The 25,799-nt window shown below is 37.0% G+C and overlaps 2 protein-coding genes across 2 annotated transcripts in view; both read left to right on the forward strand.

Annotated features, from left to right (window-relative positions):
• rabgap1l (RAB GTPase activating protein 1-like) overlaps positions 1 to 25,799 on the forward strand; it is a 239,380-nt gene that overhangs the window by 82,457 nt on the left and 131,124 nt on the right. The window lies entirely within an intron of this gene.
• gpr52 (G protein-coupled receptor 52) lies at positions 12,524 to 17,880 on the forward strand. The gene has a single exon (XM_062028421.1). The coding sequence runs from the start codon at positions 14,382 to 14,384 to the stop codon at positions 15,495 to 15,497; it is 1,116 nt and encodes a 371-aa protein (XP_061884405.1). The 5' UTR covers positions 12,524 to 14,381; the 3' UTR covers positions 15,498 to 17,880.

Below are 25,799 nucleotides of genomic sequence, written 5' to 3' on the forward strand. Positions count from 1 at the left end.
ATATAGAGAATACACACATTATCTGTTCATTGATTCTAAAATATTTAAATTAACTGATCTGGTACATTTTCAAATTGCAAAAATCATGTACTAAGCAAATAACATCAGACTGCCCAGGAATATACAACAATACTTATCAACAAAAGAAGAGAAATGTATTCTCAGGAATAAATTAAACCTAAAGCATTTATATACACGCACACCTTTGAAAGTATTTAGTGTATCTGTATGTGGGATTAAACTATGGAATGGATTGACTAAATAACTTAACAATATACTAATATGAGCCAGTTAATAAAGCAGATGGTGTTCACAAAGTATATAAAAGAACTATTGAAATAAAATGATTGATATTAGTATCATGTACTCATTGTCGGACTGGGGTAGAATATGAATAAATTCTGCTCCATACTAATTTACTAATTTTGAAGGGGGTAGCGGGGGGTTTATTTTGTAGCGTCCCGGAAGAGTTAGTGCTGCAAGGGGTTCTGGGTATGTGTTCTGTTGTGTTTATGTAGTGTTACGGTGCGGATGTTCTCCCGAAATGTGTTTGTCATTCTTGTTTGGTGTGGGTTCACAGTGTGGCGCGTATTTGTAACAGTGTTAAAGTTGTTTATACGGTCACCCTCAGTGTGACCTGTATGGCTGTTGACCAAAGTATGCCTCGCATTCACTTGTGTGTGTGAAAAGCCGTAGGTATTATGTGATTGGACCGGCACGCAAAGGCAGTGCCTTTAAGGTTTATTGGCGCTCTGTACTCCTCCCTACATCCGTGTACCACTATGCACAGCGGCGTTTTAAAAGTGTTACTTTTTGAAACCGATAATTTCCGAACCGATACCGATAATTTCCGATATTACATTTTAAAGCATTTATCGGCCGATAATATCGGCAGCCCGATATTATCGGACATCTCTAGTTAGCAATATTGTTCATACCAATGCTGATACTTCATATATATTTAAGATCATTGGATGATTACATTTTGATCACAATTCTAATCATACAAAAATACAAGATGACGGTGAAACAATATAAAACATATTGGCTCTGATTTAAATCGTTTGGTTTTTGTCCTTAAAGTCCTCCAATGTCCAGGGACTGGACTGAGTTTGTAAACTATAACAAATATGACAAAAGATGGTTTTGATAATAAAATATATTAATCTAACCACTAGTATCGACCTTACCCTGATACTATATGTGGTGTCGTTTCTGTCTTTGTATTCACTCGCTCACCTTTGTTTACATTCAAGAGCTCTAGCTTGTGGTTAGCATATCCTCCTACGGTGTGTATTGTAAGCAAGTTTAGCTTTTCCTATGTCCTCTAGGGATGATACTTGTAAGAAACAGTTTATTTGCCACCTTGGATGTTGGGATTACTGACTTAGAGGTGACTTTGCTCTGTGGAGGGACATTAGCCGCTCACGAAAATGTTACATTGCATTCAGGACGTGTTCGTTCTCTTGGCGTTGTCAAATTTGCTAGAAACAGCTAGAATGTGTCATCAACATGCATTATCACAATATAACGATAGAATCAAAAGCTCTATTGTTGGCCAAATTTATATAATTTATATCGTATTATTATTATTATTATAGAGGTTTATTTGAAATAGGGACAGATACAAAAACATAGACATCTGAAACAGTTATCCGATGTATGCATCATAGTGTTTGTAGCCAAAACTAATTTACAACACTTGTCCCCAACAACAACAACAACACAGATCCAACATCATTAAAATAGGAAAATAAAAAATAGAATGAGTCGATAATAATGATAATAGTAATAATACAGACAAAGTGCAAACTAAATAAAGCCAATAATAATAATAACACAGACAAAGTGCAGACTAGATAAAAAAAACAATTAGTAAAAATGAGTAAAAACTAAACATGGGAACACGATTGTTGCTCAACTAGCCATAATTTTGTTTGTTTTTTGAAAGTGACAAGTGCAGGTATACTTTTCAAAGTGTCTGGTAAAGAGTTCCATAGTTGTGGTCCTTTTATTGAAAAGGCAGTCTGGGCAAAATATGTTCTACGGAATGGAACACAACAGTTGCCTTTTGACACTGCTCGGGTGGTAGATCTGGTACCAATTTGCAGTCTTGTAATTGCCTTGCAGAGCAATTGGGGAGCAGAGTTATCCAAGCATTTAAAAACCAGTTTGACTGTGTAACAAAATACAATTGGTAAAACTTAAAATATTGTATTTGGTTAAAATTTGGCAATGATGATATCGTATACTCTTCTTGTCTAGAACTTTCAAGGTGCGGCTATAAAGACACTCAATGGTCTTGGTATATATCGTCCATATTGCGCAACCCTACTATTTGCTACGTGCAGGGCTGCCTTAACCTAAGGGTGTTTTTGGGGACCTGCCCCCACACCCCCGAAAACACACTTTACAAAAAAATCATGATTTTATCCAACAGAATGTCCATCCATTTTTCTACCGCTTGTCCCTTTTGGGGTCGCGGGGCGTGCTGTAGCCTATCTCAGCTGCATTCGGACGGAAGGCGGGGTACACCCTGGACAAGTCGCCACCTCATCACAGGGCCAACACAGATAGACAACATTCACACTCACATTTACACACTAGGGCCAATTTAGTGTTGCCAATCAACCTATCCATGTCTTTGGAGAATGTCAACAATGCAACAATATAATCCCTTTTTAAAATAAATACGTTCATTACTTCCAGGAGACTGCTTGTGTTTTTAGCTCAGGAGTATAGCTCTGGCCTTTCACACGGGCGACGTGTGTTTGCGCTCCACTCGGAGCAGTAAGAAAATACAATACAGCCGTTTTGTTATTCACAATCGGCTCGACAAAACTGACAAAACTCGGTCGGTATAGCTCGGCTGGTAGAGTGGCTGTGCCAGCAACTTGAGGGTTCCAGGTTGGATCCCGGCTTCCGCCATCCTCATCACTGCCGTTGTGTCCTTGGGCAAGACACTTTACCCACCTGCTCCCAGTGCCACCCACACTGGTTTAAATGTAACTTAGATATTGGGTTTCACAATGTAAAAGCGCTTTGAGTCACTAGAGAAAAGCGCTATATAAATATCATTCACTTCACTTCTGTGATTGACAGCGAGGAACACCAAGCATTGCACTATCAAAATCGGGGGCCCCTGTGCTTCAGCCCAGGTAAGCCCTTGCATTAAGGCTACCGTGGCTATGTGGTAGAGCAGGGGTCACCAACCTTTTTGAAACCAAGGGCTACTTCTTGGGTACTGATTAATGCGAAGGGCTACCAGTTAGATACACACTTAAATAAATTGCCAGAAGTAGCCAATTTGCTCAATTTACCTTTAACTCTGTTATTATCAATAATTAATTATATTTATCTTTGTGGAAACACTGATCATCTTAATGATTTCTCACAATAAATATATATAGAAACAGATAAATATCAATATGCAACACTTTATTTTTATATTTTCTCTATGTGCACATTTTTCAAATTGAACATTTTCAAATGATCACTTCTAAGACAGTCTTGTGAAATCACAATATCCCATTTTAACTAGCTAGCCACTAACATTTTTTAACAAATCATGAATTACTTTGCACCATGTTTGTACAAATAATAACTCATGTAAAATACAAAAGTAAACTCTCAAATGTTTAAATCATGTCACACTTTGAACTGGACACCAAATCTGTTATCTGTTTCTTTGTCAGTTAGTGGGAAGCCTGGCATTGCATGCTGTTAACTAGTGTGTTGTACTCTGGTGTGTAACTTGACACTGCAACTCTGAGTGAGTCTTGCAGATGTGCATCAGTGAGGCATGTTCTGTGTTTGTTCTTGATGAAGTTCATGTCAGAAAAGGCTGATTCACAAAGATAAGATTTTTCCTCATTGTTTGCGGAACCTTCTTAATCTTTTAGACATATTTTCACAGCAATCTGGCCTTAAGCTTAATTATGATAAATGTAAAATGTTAAGGATCGGAAATCTAAAGGGAACGTCCTTTCGAATGGAATGCAAAGTGCCTGTTTTGTGGACAGATGGACCAGTTAACATACTTGGTGTTGTTGTCCCAGAAAATCTGGAAGATCTAGGCTCAGTAAATTATGATAATCGACTAAGAAAGCTGGACAAAAGTATGCAATTATGGAAAGGGAAATCCCTAACCTTGTTTGGTAAAATGTCTATTGCCAACTCGTTAATTATTCCTCAATTTATTTATTAGTTTTTGTCATTACCAGCTCCATCACAAAACTTTTTTAAGATTTATGAGCGGAGGGTCTTCGATTTTGTCTGGAACGGCAAACCAGAAAAGATTAAAAGAAAGGTTTTGTACAAAGAGTATGAATATGGGGGCCTGAAACTTCTCAACCTTGAAGCTATGTGTCTGTCTTTAAAAGCATCAATTGTTCCAAATATGTATTTAAACATTGAGTGGTACACAAATGTCCTGTTGGACAAAAAACATGTACTGTATCAAAAGAAATTGTATCCTTTTTTACAAGTGATCCCCTCCCAGAGAGTCTGCTGGGAAACATGGCGGGGTTCATAAAGGAAACAATCCACTCATAGTGGTGTTTTCAATTTTATGTGCCAGAAAAAAGAGACGATATTTTGCATCAGTTAATATGGATGAACTCTAATATTGTAATAGATGGAAAGCCTTTCTTTTGGAAAAATATGTTTGAAAGAGGAATCATTTTTGTCAATGATAGTATTAATGAGAATGGTAAAATTATGAAGTATGATGAATTTAGAGCTATGTATGGTGATGCTTGCTCAAGCTTTTCATTTTATCAACTAACTGGAGTAATTGGGAAAAGATGGAAACAAATAATTAATTATGGAACTACTAAATTATTAGTTTGTAAACCTCTAATAAGAAATTCTAGTTGGCAAAAAGGAACTAAAATAAATAGAAAGATATATAATTTTTATTTAATAAAGAAATCTTTGAAGGCTGCCTCATACAACACAAATGGAAAATGGGAGGACTTTTTTGACTGCCCGTTGCCATGGGATGCCATATTCAAACAAATCTATAAAACCACTATCGATGTGCAAAATCGTTATTTTCAAATTAAAATTATTTATAACTTCTTACCCACAGGGAAAATGTTAAAATTATGGAATATGACAGAGTCAGATGATTGCCGATTTTGTTGTCAGGAGCCTGAATCCACCCTGCATTTGTTTTGGTATTGTCATATTGTGTCTTTGTTTTGGGTGGAAGTTGAAAAAATGTGTTTAAGGATTGGTTTGTTTATGAAGCTTAATGTGGTTTCTGTTATTTTAGGAGAGTTCATTGACAATCATGATTTAGTCAATTTAATTATAGTACTCGGTAAAATGTTTATTTTTAAGGGCAAAAACAGATATTCACTTAGTATTACTTTCTTTAAAACATTTATTCAGTATTTTCTAATTTTAGAAAGGTACATGGTTGAAAACGATAATGATGCCAAAAAACATTTAAAAAAAGATGAGAAGTCCTGAAAGGCTTATTTTGAAAGTATAATTATGTTTATAGATTATATGATATATGTTGTTGTGTTCCCTAATTTGAGTGACCTGGACATAATCTGGACTGTACATAAATGCTTATTTTGAAAATGTAATTTTGTTTATAAATTATATGCAATCTGTTGTGTTCCCTAATTTTTTTCTGTGTACATGAATGAAGGTGTGTGTTGCTGAGTCCGACTTGGACATTATCTGGACTGGGCCTGGTTTAAAAAACCCTTTAAACAAATCTAATTTCATTGACAACCTGGTCTGTTGAAGATAAGGCCCTTTTTTTTAAAATAAAATAAAATAAGATAAATAAATAAACATTTTCTTGGAAAAAAAAGAAAGTAAAACAATATAAAAATAATTACATAAAAAAATAGTAATTAATGAAAATGTTAGTGGACCAGCAGCCTGTACAATCATGTGTGCTTCAGGGACTGTGTCCCTTGCAGATGTGTTGTCTATGTTGTGGGAACCAGAATATTGGTAGCAGAAAGAAATAACCCCTTTTGTGTGAGTGGGTGTGGATGAGTGTGCATGGGGGAGGTTGTTTGGGTTGATGCACTGATTGAAAGTGTATCTTGTGTTTTTTCTATGTAGATTTCATTTTAAAAAAAAAATAAAAAAAATGTAAACATTTTTATTTTTTTTATTTTTTTAGAACAGGCCCGCGGGCGACTCATCTGGTCCTTACGGGCGACCTGGTGCCCGCGGGCACCGCGTTGGTGACCCCTGTGGTAGAGCTATTAACATGCTACAGCCTCACACGTACAAAAGACAAATGTCTTTCTAACTGTTGTAGAACCTGAGTTTGGAGCCTTTAACAGACAAAACAAATACCCTTCTTTTTTTCTGTTGTCTCCTATGAAATATTTACATCTAACCTTTACATATTAATAAGAGATGCATCATGACCTACATGCAGCAAGGACAGCACGAGTGGAAGAATAATGAATACAAATATCTCAGCCTGGGTGGTCAGGCAGGTCTTCACCACCATGTGGTGTGAGATTAAACGGAAAATGATCGATGGTGATTTCAGCAGGCAGCTTGTCTTTGACCTTAAGCTCTTTCTCACCGAGTCCACGCCATGTACACTATATACAGTACGCAGCATACATTGTGCCATTGAGCTGGAGTAGTGGCATGCAATTGTTTTTGGCGTACAATAAAAAAATGTCTAATGCTGGGGTGGCCAAACAGTCAGAGACCAAGAGTCACATTTTTTACTGTTATCGCAAAGAGCCACATCATACAGATGGGCACACATGAGTATCACCCCTCCCTTCCATGCACACACACACACACACACACACACACACACACACACACACACACACACGCTTTGATAAAACAGATTTATTGTAAGTTTCACACACCAACATGATAAAGACAGAAATGGACTCCTCCACTACTAAGACCAAAGGCCAGCCATTTTCAACAACAATGAACATTGTGTGCACTGTCTCACATAAACTAACCAAGTTCAAGGCGCTGAAGATTTGAAGCTTTAAAATGTGCTAATGACGCCTGATATATAAGACAGAATGTCTTGCCATTACAGTACGTTCAACAAAAAATATAAACTCTCCTACTTTGTCAAAAAACGGTTTGCATAATAATTCCCTAATACCATTTACTACGACATTTCTTGCCCGATTTAACCAATTCCAAAACCAACCAATTCAGCTCATTCAGATAATTCATGCTCCTAATAATTTTTTTTTCTAAATCGCGCTTTTCCCAAATTTCCAGGAAGTACCCATTGAAATGAATGGGACATTTTTTAAAGTTGCACAACTCCCACATTTTTCAATTTATTCAAACTATTCCAAAATTAACACATTCCACTCACCCTGGACATTCAAACTAACACTTTCCCAAGTTCCAAACCAAATTCCCATTTTCCTGGAAAGTCAAACTCTTCAACATTCAAACCATTCAAACCATTTCTACATTCACCCTACAGTCCATTAGCATTTCAGTTCAGCATCAGCTCTTCAACATTCAAACTATTCTTACATTCATACTACATTCTGTCAGCATTTCAGTTCAACTTCAGCATTGGAGCATTCACACGCAATTCCTTCAGGAATTGCTTCTTCTACTTGTATGTGCTAGTCACATTTAGTGATATTTTTTTATCCAGCAGATGGCGCCACTATTAACACATTATCATTGCTTTGTCAGTACAGCCAGTGAGTGTGCCACACACTGTTTTGGTCTATTTTATTTTGTCATTGTTACAGATTTCTGGTGAAAAATTGTACTTGTACAAATGTCCACTTCACAGAATGCGGGTTCTTAGCATTATATGATTCATAATTGATCTGATAGTCTTACCGATTTAAGCATTTCTCCCAAGTGCTAATAGTAATCATAACTTGCTTTTACTGTTAGTCATGTTTGCATGAAATTAATCATTATGCTGCATAAGTAACTTACTATCAGCATTCTTCAATAAGACAAGCTTAAAGACATCAAACATTGCACATAAGACACTAAATACTCATGTTTTACCGTATGTTTATAAGGCTTTATAGTAGTGGAGAGTCCAAAGTAGGAGTGATACTGGGGTTGTGCAGGGTTGAATTATGGGATGCACTTAATGTAAATCAGCCTCCACCTTTTGTTTCCTAGTGGCCCCGCTGGCTCAGTTTGGGAGCGGAATGAATAATTAACAGTGGCCTTCTGGTCATGTTTTTCATCAGTGTCCACCTACAAAGGTAAACAGCGCTGTGCAGAGCTCTCCATTGACAAGCTCCTTACAACGTGACAGCTGTTCCATTTGTATCTGACTGACCAAATTATACAAAATAGGTGAAAGAGCTAATCTAATCTTAGAAACCGCTACCCTGCTAACGCTGGCACATAAAAGGCATACAAAATCTATACAATATTTGTCCATCAGTTAGTTATCAACACTTAATTCGCGGTAGATGGTTTGAAATCAATTATTGATGAGTCAAAGAAATCAGTGACTTTAAAGAGAGGAAGAGGGACAATATATAATGTAACACAATCATTTTGATATTAGTTCGCAATAGTTATTTTGCTGAACAGCTATGCAGAAAGGAATATGAAACTTGCAATGAGCCAAATAGTAAACAGGAAAAGAAGAACATTTACCTTATTCTGTGCTATAAGATCAAAATTATGTCACACTTGGAAACTTTTCATTTTTCTCAGTACCATTTAGATGAATTATAATAACGCAAATTTATCAAACGCATCATGCCACTCCTCTGACTTTTTTCGGAACTAGCTGTCACTCGTGAGCCGGAAAAAGCAATTCCTGATAAACACAGTTTGGTGCCTCACAGTCAAATGACACAAAAGTATTATCGGTAACGTATTATTTTTATTTAAAGTGTCATACACATCAAGGTATTGAGGGACACAGTATCACTCCTTGTGTTTCATAATGCATCAATGCTTCAGTATTGTTTGACCCATCACTAATTATTACATAGAGAGGGAGGTTTTAGTATGGATGCGTATTCTGTAGGGCTATTGAACTACAGAATGCCCTGTAATGACACCATACCGGACCCTCAGTTCAGTTCAAAACTTGGGAGACAAACATTTTTGCAGCCAATTCCTAAAAACATTAGAGTGCTCCTGTTGTATAGAGGAACTTGGACCATATTAAACACATTGGCAGATCCTTGCATTGATATTTTAACCTTGCTAGCAAACATAAAATACCAGGGTCCAAACTAGTGATTTACATAAATGAGGCGTCCCTCAAGTCACCCCTTTAAGTTTTTTTACCTTTTGAGAGTGACAATTTTTTTCATTAATGTTATTTATGTAACTAACTAAGGTGTGTAGCTTGTTTACTTCAGATGCAGTTAGTAGTCATTTGTTCAACTTCTTTATTTGTAGTGGTGTTCCCCAAGGTTCCATTTTAGGTCCATTTGAGCTATTCAACTTCAGTTAAAAAATTTTGTGGGAGGCTCACATTTTTGCAGTAGATTCTTAAGAACACTAGAGTGATGCACAGAGATGATCTTTGACTATCTTTTTTGCAGAAGGTTCTTAAAAAACAGCAGAACGCTCCTGTAACTCTGGAAAAAAAACGGCATCAAAAACAAATGTCTACTTTAGAGAGTTTACTGCTTTTGTTTCACCTGAAGATAAAACATTAGACTTATACTGAATGATAAAGTCTGGCCCGTCAGTCCTTGGCTTTCTGGAAATATGGCCCAACAATTTAGTTGAATATCCCTGCTGTCTTATGTGGGTACATGTTTAAAGGGAACGGCACTTTTTTTTTTTTTTTTTTGCCTATCGTTCACAAACCTTATGAGAGACAAGAAGACGAAAGGTTTTTTTGGTTTTTTTGCATTCTAAAATGTAAAAATCTTGGTGGCAAGCAAGCCAGCTAATGGGAGCAATGAATTCTACCTCTAAACACTTTAAAAATGCATTCAAAAACCATCAACAATACTTAATTTACATTTTGTAACCTATATACCTTGTTATTGTAAGAGCGAACACTGAGGAACTCTTTATTTTCCCTGGCATACTAACACATTTGCGTGCTACGGTATAAGCCATAAAAGCTAACTACAGCAAGAGATAAGCTAGCTTCTACGTCAGCACGAAATGCGTTTGAGTTTGTAATGCACAACACTGCGATACGACACCAAACTGCATTGACTGAAAAACATGAACAATCATATTACAGTATCAGTAAAGTATTAGCCCACATTTCATGTTTTGTTTGTACACAGCTCGCCAGACCGCGTATTTTTTAACCAGATAAGAAACCCATTGAGATTAAGATCTCTTTCACAAGAGTATGCTTTCTGTCATGATACACACATGATGTGTTGCGTGTATCATTATCAATATAAAGTGTGACTCACTCGATGGACAGTTGTCTGTTTGGTCCAGCTGGTCGTGGACGTTTTTTATTTAATTAAGCACTCCATTTATGTCAAATTAGCTTGGTTTCAAATTCCACATTTTGCAGCTTCGACTCATTTAACCTCACTCTCTCGGCTTCCGTCTGCTCCAACATTTCACCCTCTCCTTCATGCTGGCTTCTAGAAGCAGCAGTTCATCCTCCATAAATTCAGATTTAACAAGATAAGGTTGTGAATCTTCATTTCTTCAAAAATAGTCATCTTAGTTTCTTACCGAATCTGCCATGATTAGAAGAAGTAAGAACACACATTTGGTGCCATAAGTGCTGCTATGGAAACGGAAATAAATGCGCCTTGGAATTAGTTCTGCCAATGATTAAAGCGACCAAAATACAGTAAATATTGTACATATTACATATACTATATATATATATATATATATATATATATATATATATATATATATATATATATATGTATATGTATATATGTATATATGTATATATGTATATATGTATATATGTATATATATATATATATATATATATATATATATATATATATATACATATGTATATATATATATGTATATACCGGTATACATATGTATATATATATATGTATATATACATATGTATATATATATATGTATATACCGGTATACATATATATATATATATATATATATATATATATATATATATATATATATATATATATATATATATATATATATATATATATATATACACACACTACCGTTCAAAAGTTTGGGGTCACCCAAACAATTTTGTGGAATAGCCTTCATTTCTAAGAACAAGAATAGACTGTCGAGTTTCAAATGAAAGTTCTCTTTTTCTGGCCATTTTGAGCAGTTAATTGACCCCACAAATGTGATGCTCCAGAAACTCAATCTGCTCAAAGGAAGGTCAGTTTTGTAGCTTCTGTAACGAGCTAAACTGTTTTCAGATGTGTGAACATGATTGCACAAGGGTTTTCTAATCATCAATTAGCCTTCTGAGCCAATGAGCAAACACATTGTACCATTAGAACACTGGAGTGATAGTTGCTGGAAATGGGCCTCTATACACCTATGTAGATATTGCACCAAAAACCAGACATTTGCAGCTAGAATAGTCATTTACCACATTAGCAATGTATAGAGTGTATTTCTTTAAAGTTAAGACTAGTTTAAAGTTATCTTCATTGAAAAGTACAGTGCTTTTCCTTCAAAAATAAGGACATTTCAATGTGACCCCAAACTTTTGAACGGTAGTGTATATGTGTGTGTATATATATATATATATATATATATATATATATATATATATATATATATATATATATATATATATATATATATATATATATATATATATATATATATATATATATATATATATATATATATATATATACTTGCAGTATGTATATAAAATGTTAATGGAGGGTTTTGAATTTGTTTTAGGGGGCTTTGAAGGCAACAATAGTGACTGCCATTACCCGCATTTTCAGAGTGATTTTTAGCACCTTTAAAAACCCAGACCCAAAAAAAGACATGCGTGTTCTTCCATTTTCTACCGCTTGTCCCTTTCGGAGTCGCGGGGGGTGCTGGAGCTTATTCCAGCTGCACCCGGGCGGAAGGCTGGGTACACCTTGGACAAGTCGCTACCTCATCGCAGGGCCAACACAGACAGACAACATTCACACACTAGGGCCAATTTAGGGTTGGCAATCAACCTATCCCCAGGTGCATGTCTTTCGAGTACCCGGCGGGAACCCACGCAATCACGGGGAGAACATGAAAACTCCACACAGAAAGTCCAGAGCCCAGGATCGAACCCAGGACCTTCGTATTGTGAGGCACACGTACTAACCCCGGTGCCACCGTGCTGCCCCATGCGTGTTCTTGTCTCTCATAATGATTGTGAACAATAGGCAACATTTCAAAAAGTATGGTGTAATATTTACAGCTCTTCATTTTATTTTACATGATCTAATGGCAATAAAAATTAGTGGAAAACCCGAGAAAAAGGTCAAGAGTTTGCTGTTAAACAACAGAGCTATTACTAATATATGTCAAAGGAATGTATGGCAATATACCACTGGAAAAAAAGATGTAGTCTGATGCACAGAATAATGGCTTGGAGCCTCAGGTGAAGCTGGGAGGAGAGGAGTCAAACAGTGAGCAAAGAGGCTGATCGAGCAAGGAAGAGGGAGGGTTTGTTCCTTAGTGTGTGTGGGTAGAGAGGGAGAGAGGGAGATATTGAGTGTGTGAGCTAGAGAGATTGTGAGGAGAGGGAGGGAAGTGTAAGCCAGTCACAGCATCTCTTCGTACTGCACCAGGGCTGAGGGACTCGTCCCATTGTTTCGCTCGCTACAGAATTAGCACAGTTCCATCTGTGCAGTCATCTTTTTTTTTTTTTGTCTTTTTTTTTTTTTTTTACTTGCTGCCTGACAGAATAATTTTGGTCCCTCTCTGATTTTATGCCTGCACTAAAGGATTTACTCATAAAAAATGGGATTGTCCCGTGTTACGGACATTTTGGATAGGACAGTGGAATTCTGACCGGGACTCTGCTTTTTATTTATATTGCTATAGCGGATTTCGCTTTGGTTGCGCAGCAAGTGATTTTTTCCCCCCTTTCTCTGAGCGACAGATATACTGAGAGAAGAGTTAACGGAGGGCTCTGCAGGACCCCATGCCTCAATGCCTCCACATTTAAACAGAATTTTAAGCATTGAAAGGAATTGAGTCCCCCTCGTGCTTCCTTCAGAATGCAAGTAAAGTGTATGAGATTGAGAAAAGTAGTTTGCTGACTGTCCCCACAACCTCTCTCCAAGTGTGTGCCACAGGATTGCCGAGGAGTCCAAGTGAGTGGAGCAGCGCTGAGTTATTCAGCTGGCCTCTCATAGCTCCTGGAGAGTCCTTTCTCCTGCCTCCATGGGAGTCTGACATTTTATGCCTTCATCAGCCATTACGACTGTTGGATTTTTTTTTCTACTAGAAGTCACAAACTTTGAAAGCTGTATTTGCTCTTTTGGACATTCATTTTAAATTACATTTTTGGAGCACTCCTGCAGACATTTTTTTTTTTTTTTCGATCTTTCAAAAAAAAAATTTAAGTGTTGGTTTCTGCACATGGATGGCTTGAAAATACACCCCAACCCTGTGTGTGTTGAGAGGACTGTGACATTATCTCCTGTGGAGAGATCCCCTTGTTTTTTTTGCCCGTGTCTGTGTTTTGACTCTCACAATAGTTAGGCCCACATGGGTTCCAGAAACTGACAAGAGGACCACTAAAATAAGGGAAGCTTACCATTGAATTATAAACACACTAACCCCAGTACAGCCACATTCTGGATTTTACTGAAGACAAGATTGAGAAATGGGTGTCTTTTTTTTCTTTTTCTTTTTTGCAACAAGACTCCCAAGAGGGAATGTCCGCTCTGAAATTAAATGTATAAACCAACTCTGCTGAGTAAATTTAGTCTGAAATGGAAGCCAATATGTTGCATACATACGGAATCTGATCTGGGAATATGTGAAACATTCTGTTTAATTCATTAAGCTTTTCATCAGGCGTTTCCCCTTGCAAACTCTTTCATCTGGGTTTTGTTGAAACAGCTTATTCCCTCGACTATTGGTGGCAAACCTTTTGAAACTGGAAGATAAAGACCACAGGGCTGCCAAGCAAAGCAGCATGGAACCTCACCTTTAGGATGGATGCTCACTTCATCTATGAATCGACTCTGCTTCAGTTCTATCAAAGGAATATGTTTTCCAAACCATGCTCTGCAAGTGGAAAGGAAGAGCCTCATTCAAAGGCAGATGGCAGATTGACGATTTTACTCCTGTCAATGTTTCCTTGATTGAGACTCATCAACGTGAAAGAGAGCTGTTAAGTTGTGTTAAGTGAAGCTGGCTACAGTGGCCCCAGAGAGGAGTAGACCATTTGAACTTCCCTGCTTTTGCCTCATTCAAGTTATACGACCTTGGATAAAACCCAGACAATGAATTTGTCTGATGCAACGGCGGACCCAGTGCTCGCAGGAAATGGCAGCCTTGGCAATGTTTTTTCTGGTGCCACGAACCACTCCTGTCCCTTAGGATGGGGGCTGAAAGGAAGCTTAGAAGCTTGTATCCTGGAGACTGCTGTCGTCGTACTTTTGACAGTGCTCATTATTACTGGTAACTTGACAGTAATTTTTGTGTTCCACTGTGCCCCGCTACTGCATCACTACACCACCAGCTACTTCATCCAGACTATGGCCTATGCTGACCTTCTGGTAGGTCTCAGCTGCCTGGTACCCACCTTGTCTTTGCTCCACTACCCAGCAAGTGTCCAGGAGCCCATCACATGTCAGGTGTTCAGCTATGTCATCTCAGTTCTCAAAAGTGTTTCAATGGCTTGTTTGGCCTGTATCAGTGTGGACCGCTATCTGGCTATAACTAAACCACTATCCTATAACCAACTGGTAACACCATGCCGGCTACGGGGCTGCATCACCCTCATATGGGTTTACTCTAGCCTTGTTTTTTTGCCCTCTTTCTTTGGATGGGGCAAGCCAGGCTATCATGGGGATATTTTTGAGTGGTGTGCCCATTCGTGGCCCACTTCTGCCCTCTTTACAGGCTTTGTGGTGTGCTTACTCTATGCTCCTGCTGCCCTTGTGGTCTGTTTTACCTACTATCACATATTCCGCATTTGCCAGCAGCACAACAGGGAGATCAGTGAACGACGGGCGCGTTTTCCTAGCCAAGAGATGGAAACTGTTGAAGGAGGGGCTGATGGGCAGCAGGGAGGACATGGACCAGATCGGCGTTACGCGATGGTGCTCTTCCGCATCACCAGTGTTTTTTATATGCTCTGGCTGCCCTACATCATATACTTTGTGTTAGAGAGCTCCCATGTCCTGGATAGCCCTGCTCTCTCCTTCATCACCACTTGGCTAGCAATCAGCAACAGTTTTTGCAACTGTGTCATCTACAGCTTGTCCAATAGCGTCTTCCGCTTAGGCATGCGTCGGCTCTCACAGACAATTTGCTCTTTCAGCCACTGTGCCGCTGATGACCGGGACTTTGGGAAGCCAAAACCAAGAAAAAGGGCAAACTCATGCTCCATCTGAATACATGCATTTTAACTTATTAAGACATACCGCTTTGTGATGACACCTGTGTTATTCCCATGGCCACAGTCCACAATGATGTACATTTTGAGAAAACATTATTTATTTGTTTAAAAATGTTGTTTTAATCATAGTCACCTTGTTAATGTGTTAGAACTACAATACAGTGGTGCCATGGTTCCCCTTCCCATTTAAAAAAAATACATGAATGCCAGAATAAAAATGTTTTGAGGGAGTTGAATGAAAAAGATAATCTGACAAAATGTCTGCTCAAAAACATGTTTCAAGGTCAATTGCTATTGATTAAACATTGTTGACATGCATGATGCAGTTTGCGAACGTGAAATGTGCTTTCTGCTGAGACTGTTAATATACAGTAATATGGGTAATTGAAAATGATTACTAGTTGTACTGTAATCCTCTATTACTGCACTTTTTAGGACTGTTAAAACTTTTTCAGTAAACTACTATTGAAATTCTTAATTTGTTTTCTCTGTGGGGGAAAAACAAGCTTAGCTGTAAAATTTTATTTTAAAATGATTTTGGTATATTTATTGTCCCTTTGCCCATCGTATTGAATTATTGAAACAGCAAATTAAATTTTTTTTTATTTCATTAGGGTTATATATAACTGCCTATTACCCTTTAAAAACTCAATGTTTTCCTACATCTCACTTAAAGACATTAGCAAAAATGTTTCACTTCTTGGTTTGTTGAGGAGACTATCACACAAAGATTTACTGGAAAAAAGATATTTGATAGCATGCTACTGTCTGTATATGATATAAATATCTTAAAAAACATTTAATAATGCTGTCTTGGTAATTTGACGAATAACATCATGTTGTTTTGTTTAATTTTGGTTTATTGTCACGACTACGTTTGACAACACAGCATAGAAGTTTGTATCAGTTTTGAGAAATGTGGTCATGTCAGCATTTGAACAGTGTAGTAATTGTCCCTCAGAGACAAACTATATGGCACAGCAATATTTCAAAATGATCCACCACCTTGCTTTGCACATCCTTAGCATTGGTATTGTTAGCACCACCAGCTGGTTGTTGCCAAGTAGTGAAATCCATACAGGCTTTTGTTACAGCTGTAACTAGTTGCTGTGTTTTTTTTAAATCCAAACTAATTTAAATTCCCTGACTCCTACCTTGTAGGTTTCATCACCTACAACTAACTACTCTTCAAGTAAACTTTAGTGCTATTCGTCATCAAATGACTAAAGGAAGAGTTTGTGGTAGAAAATACATACTTTGTCATAATTTGTTAAACAGTATTTGTTTTTGCTACAGTTCTTTTTGTTATTCAAAAGAGCACACATAGAGAACAATTTAAACGTAAAGTTATTTCACGGTAAAATGCTCTCTATGTTGGTTTAGCTGGGTTGGTTATTTGGTTAAGGTGTCTTGCTAAATCAGTCAGGTAAAATGTCTTGCTAATATAGTAACTTTGAGTTTCCTCTTAAACGTTTTTTTGTTTTTTTTAAGTCTGGTGTAGGGTGACTGGATCATGCCGGATAATTACACACCGATGTCTCCACTAAACTTTACTCTCTGTTCAAAACTATGACAATCTTGCTAACAGACTGGTTATCCATAGTTTTTTAGATGATCCTTGCAGGCCAACATTTCATCAGTGAAAATCTTGTCAAGGTTTTTTTTTTTCTGGTAATTTATTTTGATCAAAATGGGTTAAACTGTCTGACGTCAACATTGTATCTGTAAGATAATGACGGTAGTCTAGGTTCTGTGAATTCCCTTCAACACTATATCCAAAAATGTGGCTTGTATAAGAAATAACAATAGGTTAACACAGAATAGCTGTGTCAAAAGCTAGAGATCTGTTCTATTGATAGAATGCTCTGTTAACAGGAATTAGTACTGTGGAGTAGATGCAATTTATGGGGCCTGACTTTGTGTAACGATATGGTAAAAAATACAACAGTAGTCCTAAAATTGAGAGCATGGTTGTTACCATGTAATGTGCATTTTTTAACGTGATTGTCCAAGTGAATTTTACAGTATTTGGTCAAAAATTGCAGAATTTATTATTGTTTTGGGGTGATTTTTAAACAATCATGTAAATTTGTATGTTGGCTTCATGTTTTGAACCTCCGAGGGCCATCACATGCATAAAGTAGAGTTATTTAAATCGGTGTCTGTATTCCAAAAACCTAACTGAAGTGGTAGGATTTTACACTAACTTGTTAAAACAAAATGTTTTAATTTCAAGTGTAGTAAAAAAAAATGGATGCATTTAATGAAATTACTGTATATGTAAGTCTTTACACAATATGCTGTATACTGTAAAGTGGGTGTGTTTCAAACCTGTTGTACAAAAAAGTATAATGTACCTATTGTGTTAAATTAATCGGTTTCTGATGTTTTGACTATAGAGGGCCGTGTATTGATAGCACAATATCTATTTTTTTATTTTCTGAAATTTTGACAACGGTTTTGTTGTTGCCAACCAAATAAAGGTGACAATAACAAGAACTTCACATGTGATATTTCTCGGCTCAGATTCATATTTGTTAAGATAAATGTACGTAAGTATGTAGATATAGTGTCAGTGTATTACTCAAGTATATGTACAGTTTTAGAGATGCTGTACCACAGATGCATATTTAAAAGCAACAACCTGTTTTGCATCTAGGAATCTTTGTTTTGTTGGAGTACCTTTTTGTCATTTTATTCATCTTTTTTTTACTTACGAATTAAGGGCCTTATTTACTAAGATCCAAACACCATGCGCTAAACAGCATGTGCAGTCTATAAAATTGCATGTACTATTAGTGGGCGTGTTGCGTGTGATCTACTAACACTGCATTTACAATTTAAAGGTGGTGCCAAACCGCCTTATTCAAAGCAGGTTTTTGCATGTACTATGCGGGGCATCACCGCGGAGACAATGCGTGTACCCGTACCCTTTGCTGTGTTTTCAAACATGCAGGAGACATCTACCACTTTTTATGGTCATTTTAGACACAGTCTTTCTCCATTTTTTTCCGCACTGAAGGTGCGCCCCTCGGAGAGAAGCTGCACTTACTGTGCTTAATACGTAAAAAACGGCTTACTTCAAGAAGTTTTTTTCAGGTAGGAGATATGTTAATATTATATATTATAAATGAAAAACAAATGTCTTAAAAAAACCTGCTTCAATAAAATTAATTTTAATCAGCCCCTTAAGTCACCCAGCATTCAGTTATGAAATTATAAAAGGATTTTCTGCGAAACAATGATGAGTGTTGATAAATTACATTGTGCATGCTATGTGATATATTTGCATCTTCTCCTCCCAGTATTGTGGGCCTTTTGACGATGAACATACAGAATTGCATAATTAAGACAGAGAGGAAAAATGGATTGCACGCCTTAATCTGCTCAATAAACAGGTGCAATACACTTTGCACACGTTTAGTGCTATGAAGTTTGCACCTGTTTGAGTACATGCAAACTTTTAATAAATCAGGCCCTAAGTTGGTTAAACAGTAGGGTCTTAGTTAATGCAGATTAGGAAAGTAAAATCATACAAAGAGATGGTCCTTGATCTCTTGTCCTTTCTGCAATTTTTTAACCTTTTAAATGTGTTAATTTTAGGATCAGTTAAAGGGTACCTACAGTCGTGGTCAAAACTTTACATACACTTGTAAAGAACATAATGTCATGGCTGTCTTGAGTTTCCAATAATTTCTACAACTCTTATTTTTTTGTGATAGAGTGATTGGAGCACATACTTGTTGGTCACAAAAAACATTCATGAAGTTTGGTTCTTTTATGAATTTATTATGGGGTTTACTGAAAATGTGACCAAATCTGCTTGGTCAAAAGTATACATACAGCAATGTTAATATTTGCTTACATGTCCCTTTGCAAATTTCACTGCAATAAGGCACTTTTGGTAGCCATCCCCAAGCTTCTGGCAAGCTTCTGGTTGAGTTTTTGACCACTCCTCTTGACAACATTGGTGCAGTTCAGCTAATTGTGTTGGTTTTCTGACATGTACTTGTTTCTTCAGCATTGTCCACATGTTCTCAATGGGGTTTAAGTCAGGACTTTGGGAAGGCCATACTAAAACCTTAATTCCAGCCTGAATTAACCATTCCTTTACCTTTTTTTGATGTGTGTTTGGGGTCATTGTCCTGTTGGAACACCCAATTGCGCCCAAGACCCAACCTCCGGGCTGATGATTTTAGGTTGTCTGGCATCTGACATCACATGGACAAAGATAAGACCTTCTGGAGGAAAGCTCTGTGGTCAGATGAAACAAAAATTGAGCTGTTTGGCCACAATACCCAGCAATATGTTTGGAGGAGAAACAGTGAGGCCTTTAATCCCAGGAACACCATGTCTACCATCAAGCACGGCGGTGGTAGTATTATGCTCTGGGCCTGTTTTGCTGCCAATGGAACTGCTGCTTTACAGACAGTAAATGGGACAATGAAAAAGGAGGATTACCTCCAAATTCTTCAGGACAACCTAAAATCATCAGCCCGGAGGTTGGGTCTTGGGCGCAGTTGGGTGTTCCAACAGGACAATGACCCCAAACACAGGTCAAAAGTGGTAAAGGAATGGCTAAATCAGGCTAGAATTAAGGTTTTAGAATGGCCTTCCCATAGTTCTGACTTAAACGTGTGGACAATGCTGAAGAAACAAGTCCATGTCAGAAAACCAACAAATTTAGCTGAACTGCACCAATTTTGTCAAGAGGAGTGGTCAAACATTCAACCAGAAGCTTGCCAGAAGCTTGTGGATGGCTACCAAAAGTGCCTTATTGTAGTGAAACTTGCCAAGGGACATGTAACCAAATATTAACATTGCTGTATGTATACTTTTGACCCAGCAAATTTGGTCACATTTTCAGTAGACCCATAATAAATTCATAAAAGAACCAAACTTCATGAATGTTTTTTGTGACCAACAAGTATGTGCTCCAATCACTCTATCACAAAAAAATAAGAGTTGTAGAAATTATTGGAAACTCAAGACAGCCATGACATTATGTTCTTTACAAGTGTATGTAAACTTTTGACCACGATTGTATGATGAATTTGGTCTTTTCTGACTTATAAATCTTGTTACAAAGTTGGATACTCATGATAAACAATGCCAAAAGTTCATGCAGTTTATCGTGTCCTTAAACACAGTTTTGGATGCCTTTGTTTGCCGGGGTTTCAGTCTGACTACATTATGACGTCACTACGGATGGATGTTCTTATTTGGACATTAAAGGGGTCAAATTTATATATTTTTTCCTACATTTAAAACACATAACATGTAATAGTGGTTCATTGATCAAAATATTGTATAGATTATGTTTTACAGTCCATCTTCAAACCGCTTTCTGACTGGCTCTTCGGTATGCGACGTTTTCTGGGCGGTCTAATTTACGGGCCTCCACTCCGACTGTGCCTCTTCCCGTAAGCCATGTCGTAGTTTTTATTGCTTCCATATTGAGTCTACTGACATATATAAGTTTGAACTATACGCTACTTTGTATTAGAAATGGCAAAAGCAGAGATTGCATGTGCATGTACAAGCCAGTCTGCACCACATCAAGAGGGTAGAGAAAAATAAGTAATTTTTTGACTACAAAGTCAGACTGTAATGGCGGACTCGCGTAAAGTTCTCCGGGGAAAGTTTACCATACATGGAGATACCTGCTGACGTCACATGTTGGAAAAACATCACAAATGGGGCAAATTCCAAACGGCTCGTTTCAAAGAAGTATAACGGAAGGCCAGATTGTTTTATAAATATCTCTCCAATGTTTTTATTTTTTTATTTCAAATGTTTGGGACTTAAGCAGATCCCAAATATACACAAAACCCAAAACCAGTGAGGTTGGCACGTTGTGTAATTCGTAAAAAAAAATGCAAATACTTTTCAATTTAATACACTGCAAAGACAAGATATTTAATTTTCGAACTAAGAAACTTTTTTTTTTTTTTTGCAAATAATCATTAACTTAGAATTTAATGTCAGCAACACATTAAATTGGCCCTGGGGCATTTTTTACCACTGTGTTACATGGCCTTTCCTTTTAACAACACTCAGTAAACGTTTTGGAACTGAGGAGACCAATTTTTTAAGCTTTTCAGGTGGAATTCTTTCCCATTCTTGCTTGATGTACAGCTTAAGTTGTTCAACAGTCCGGGGGTCTCCGTTATGATATTTTAGGCTTCATAATGTGCCACACATTTTCAATGGGAGACAGGTCTGGACTACAGGCAGGCCAGTCTAGTACCCGCACTCTTTTACAATGGAGCCACGCTGTTGTAACACGTGGCTTGGCATTGTCTCGCTGAAATAAACAGGGGGCGTCCATGGTAACGTTGGTAATGGTAATAAAAATTCTGTCCATTAGTTGTACTGTTTCTTTGGTGTTACCATACTTTAGTCTTTGTGTAAAGCTGTAGGGACATAATTGTAAAATCACACTTTGACTCACTAACAGTACAACAGAGAAAGATCAGATAAGGTTCGATATAGAAAACACACAAACTCTAAACTGTAAATATTATATACAATGCAAATAACAATGATCTGCCCAACAATGTGCAACAGTAATTCTTGACAAGAGAAGTAAAATACTATCTTGGAAATAAACTGAATTTTAAGCATTTACATGCGTGCACAACATTAAAATTATTTTGTGATTAATTCTATAATGCTGCGTAGAATATTTTAAGCAGTGTTTGTTTTGAGTCTGGCAGCTGCAGAAAGGACCTGTGGTACCTCCCTCCCACACATTTCGAGTTAAGAAGTCGCTGAAAGAGCTGCTGAGTGTTGGTGTCCTGCAATGTTTTGTAGTTGTCCATCAGCGATGATAGCTTTACTACTACCCTCATCTCCTTCACTACCTACACTAGATGCAGGGGAAGTAAGGACAGAGCTGCAATCCTTATCAGCCTATCTAAAGGTTTCGCCTGTCAGCTGCTGCTATTCTGCTGCCCCAAAAGACCAGTTTTGAAAGATGGCTGATACAACTATGGATTCATGACATGTTTTTAGGAGAGTTCTTGCACACCAAAGGCCCGACCCCATAAAGTCCCATGCATTGATCCGGAGGTAGTTTCACTGACCTCACCTAAGAAACCTGGGGTTGTGATGTAGTCTGCTGCTGAAGTGCTAGTCCACTTCGGACAGATGAATGATGATCGTATTGTTGGCCACAATTCCAAGCTCGCAGGCAAACTACTGTCAATAGATGTTTGTAATGTTGGGTAAAATAGATGTATATTGTTTAACTTTAACTTTAAAGAAATGCACTCTATACATTGCTAATGTGGTAAATGACTATTCTAGCTGCAAATGTCTGGTTTTTGGTGCAATATCTACATAGGTGTATAGAGGCCCATTTCCAGCAACTATCACTCTAGTGTTCTAATGGTACAATGTGTTTGCTCATTGGCTCAGAAGGCTAATTGATGATTAGAAAACCCTTGTGCAATCATGTTCACACATCTGAAAACAGTTTAGCTCGTTACAGAAGCTACAAAACTGACCTTCCTTTGAGCAGATTGAGTTTCTGGAGCATCACATTTGTGGGGTCAATTAAACGCTCAAAATGACCAGAAAAAGAACTTTCATCTGAAACTCGACAGTCTATTCTTGTTCTTAGAAATGAAGGCTATTCCACAAAATTGTTTGGGTGACCCCAAACTTTTGAACGGTAGTATATATATATATATATATATATATATATATATATATATATATATATATATATATATATATATATATATATATATATATATATATATATATATATATATATATATATATATATATATATATATATATATATATATATATATATATATATATATATATATATATGTGTGTGTATATTTATTTATTTATTTTTTTGGTCATAAAAAAATACAATCATGTGTGCTTACGGACTGTATCCCTGCAGACTGTATTGATCTATATTGGTATATAATGTAGGTACCAGAAATATTAATAACAGAGAGAAACAACCCTTTTGTGCGAATGAGTGTGAATGAGTGTAAATGGGGGAAGGAGGTTTTTTGGGTTAGTGCACTAATTGTAAGTGTACCTTGTGTTTTTTATACATTTTTTTATTTTTATTTTTTTTAATTTCTTGTGCAGCCCGGTACCAATTGATCCACGGCACAGTGGTTGGGGACCACTGGTCTAGACAACATATGTATGTTGGATACGCTTTGGTGTAAATTTTGCTCCACGGTCACTTTAATAACCCGGTATTTTGAGTCCGCCTGCAAGATGTTAGATTCATGAGGCGTTACCAGATTGCAAATGAAACCATGCCCCACCCATTCCAAAAGTATCATAATGTATCAGGGTTTCCAAGATACCTGTGGCGGTGGGGGCGTGGTTAGGGGCGTGGTCACAATAACTTATATTTTGCACAATTTGCTATGAAACAATTTATTTAAAAAGCCTCAAAAAATGTATTTATACATTTAAAAAAATCTGTTTTTTTTATCAACTAGTATTAACATATAATGTTGTAGCATATCGTTTTGCCATTTTTAAATGTTGCTGCTTATTGTTCCATACACTTTGTTGAGAAGTTTTCAAGTGTCTAGAGATTTTTAGTGATGTTAGATTCTCGAGGCGTTACCAGATTGTGTCTAGAGACTTTTAGTGACTTTTTCTTTTTTAAAAATGACTAGCAACAAATCTAGCATTTTCTGGTGTTATTATAGAATGTACTTGTGTTTAGAGACTCTACTTGTGTCCCTCAATGTCCCAGACGAAAAGCAAGCTGCAGCAAGCATGACGTCACACATGCTTTGCGCTGCTGCTCAAGTTGGACTTTCTCTCCTTAAAAGCTGCCACACTCCTCTTAATATTTGCACATTTTGTAGATGGCTGTCTGCGGGTATATCTGGGATACTTTAAAGTACCAGTAGAGTGGAAAATTAAACGCTTATTTGTGTTTCATTGTATCCATTACACCATATCCAATTGTATTCACAAGTATGTAAAAATACAGTTTAAACATCACAAAATTCCACAAATTCTGTCAGCCATTTTTAACATTCCGCTCCGAAACCCAACGGGATTCTACGTCACTGGAATAACGCTTCGGCACTTGGACCATGTTATTAGATCGGTCATACTGGAGATATGCAAACATTTTTAAGAAATGTGCTGATTATCTTTCACAATCTTAATGTAAGACAAGAACACATATGCTTAGTGTAAATAAATAGGTAACCATTCAGTCAACAGATCGAGGGTCCTCTGTTGCGCTCATTATACTCTCTAAAAACATCCAGAAACAGCAAACAATACTCCAATTACATGTCGTGACCTGAAAATTTACCAAATATGAGTGATATTGTTATTATAAGCGCCAACGCAGACAGACTATTTTAACGACACATTGATTGCAGTTAGCTAATGCTAGCTTACGCTGCTATTGGTGACACACTAAGCCGGCGGCTGCTTCTGCTTCGTCTCAAATTTGCTAAAAGTCAATTCTAGATGATAATACATGCATCTCTCACCTTTTAGTAGACACATGTAGCCATGGACCGACAGGCTGGTCGACTTTTACATCCCCAAGGTGACAAAAAGACGCTTTTATTATTAACCCTTTATGAGGATTGAGATTGAATCTTCATCTAAACGGAATTATGTGAGCGTTCCTCGGTCAGCATCCCATATTATGTTTTGATATGGTTAGTATGTATGTTTAGCACCTAGCAACGCTGAGAATGCTAGTGTCACAATAAAGTTTAATTCGGGAAGCAGTCGGCTTCTAAAACTTATTAATCATCCTTTTTTTATTCGGGCTCAAGAATATAAGGTTCTGGATCATACTTTTTCCCAAAGTTATCGTTGGCTCTCACAAAGTCTGTTTGTCTCTATGCATTGTTGTTAATGGGGAAGGGTTCATCGCGCGACGTCACGCGATCATGTGACTGGCTTCCTCATTATCTCTCAAAAGGGCTCGGGAATCTCCGTGAGATTGATACTATTTTGATCATATCTATTTATTCACACACTTTGGAAGTCTTTTGGTGTCATAAATCAGATATATATAATAATAGCTTCAATATAGCGGCAACTTGTTTTTCCACTCTACTGGTACTTCAAGTTATATCCACATCGCAGCAGACAAGCTAAGAACGCTCCAGACAAATTGCGCGCTTTTTGGTAACCACATTTTTGGTGCATCACTATTAAATATTGTGCAAATAATAGGCTATATATATATATATATATATATATATATATATATATATATATATATATATATATATATATATATATATATATATATATATATATA

The sequence above is a fragment of the Entelurus aequoreus genome, linkage group LG19 (assembly GCF_033978785.1).
Source record: "Entelurus aequoreus isolate RoL-2023_Sb linkage group LG19, RoL_Eaeq_v1.1, whole genome shotgun sequence".
NCBI lineage: Eukaryota > Metazoa > Chordata > Actinopteri > Syngnathiformes > Syngnathidae > Entelurus > Entelurus aequoreus.

What these genes read in the sequence shown, in the direction of transcription:
- gpr52 (XM_062028421.1), top strand. Translation starts at nt 14,382, where the DNA reads ATGAATTTGTCTGATGCAACGGCGGACCCAGTGCTCGCAGGAAATGGC.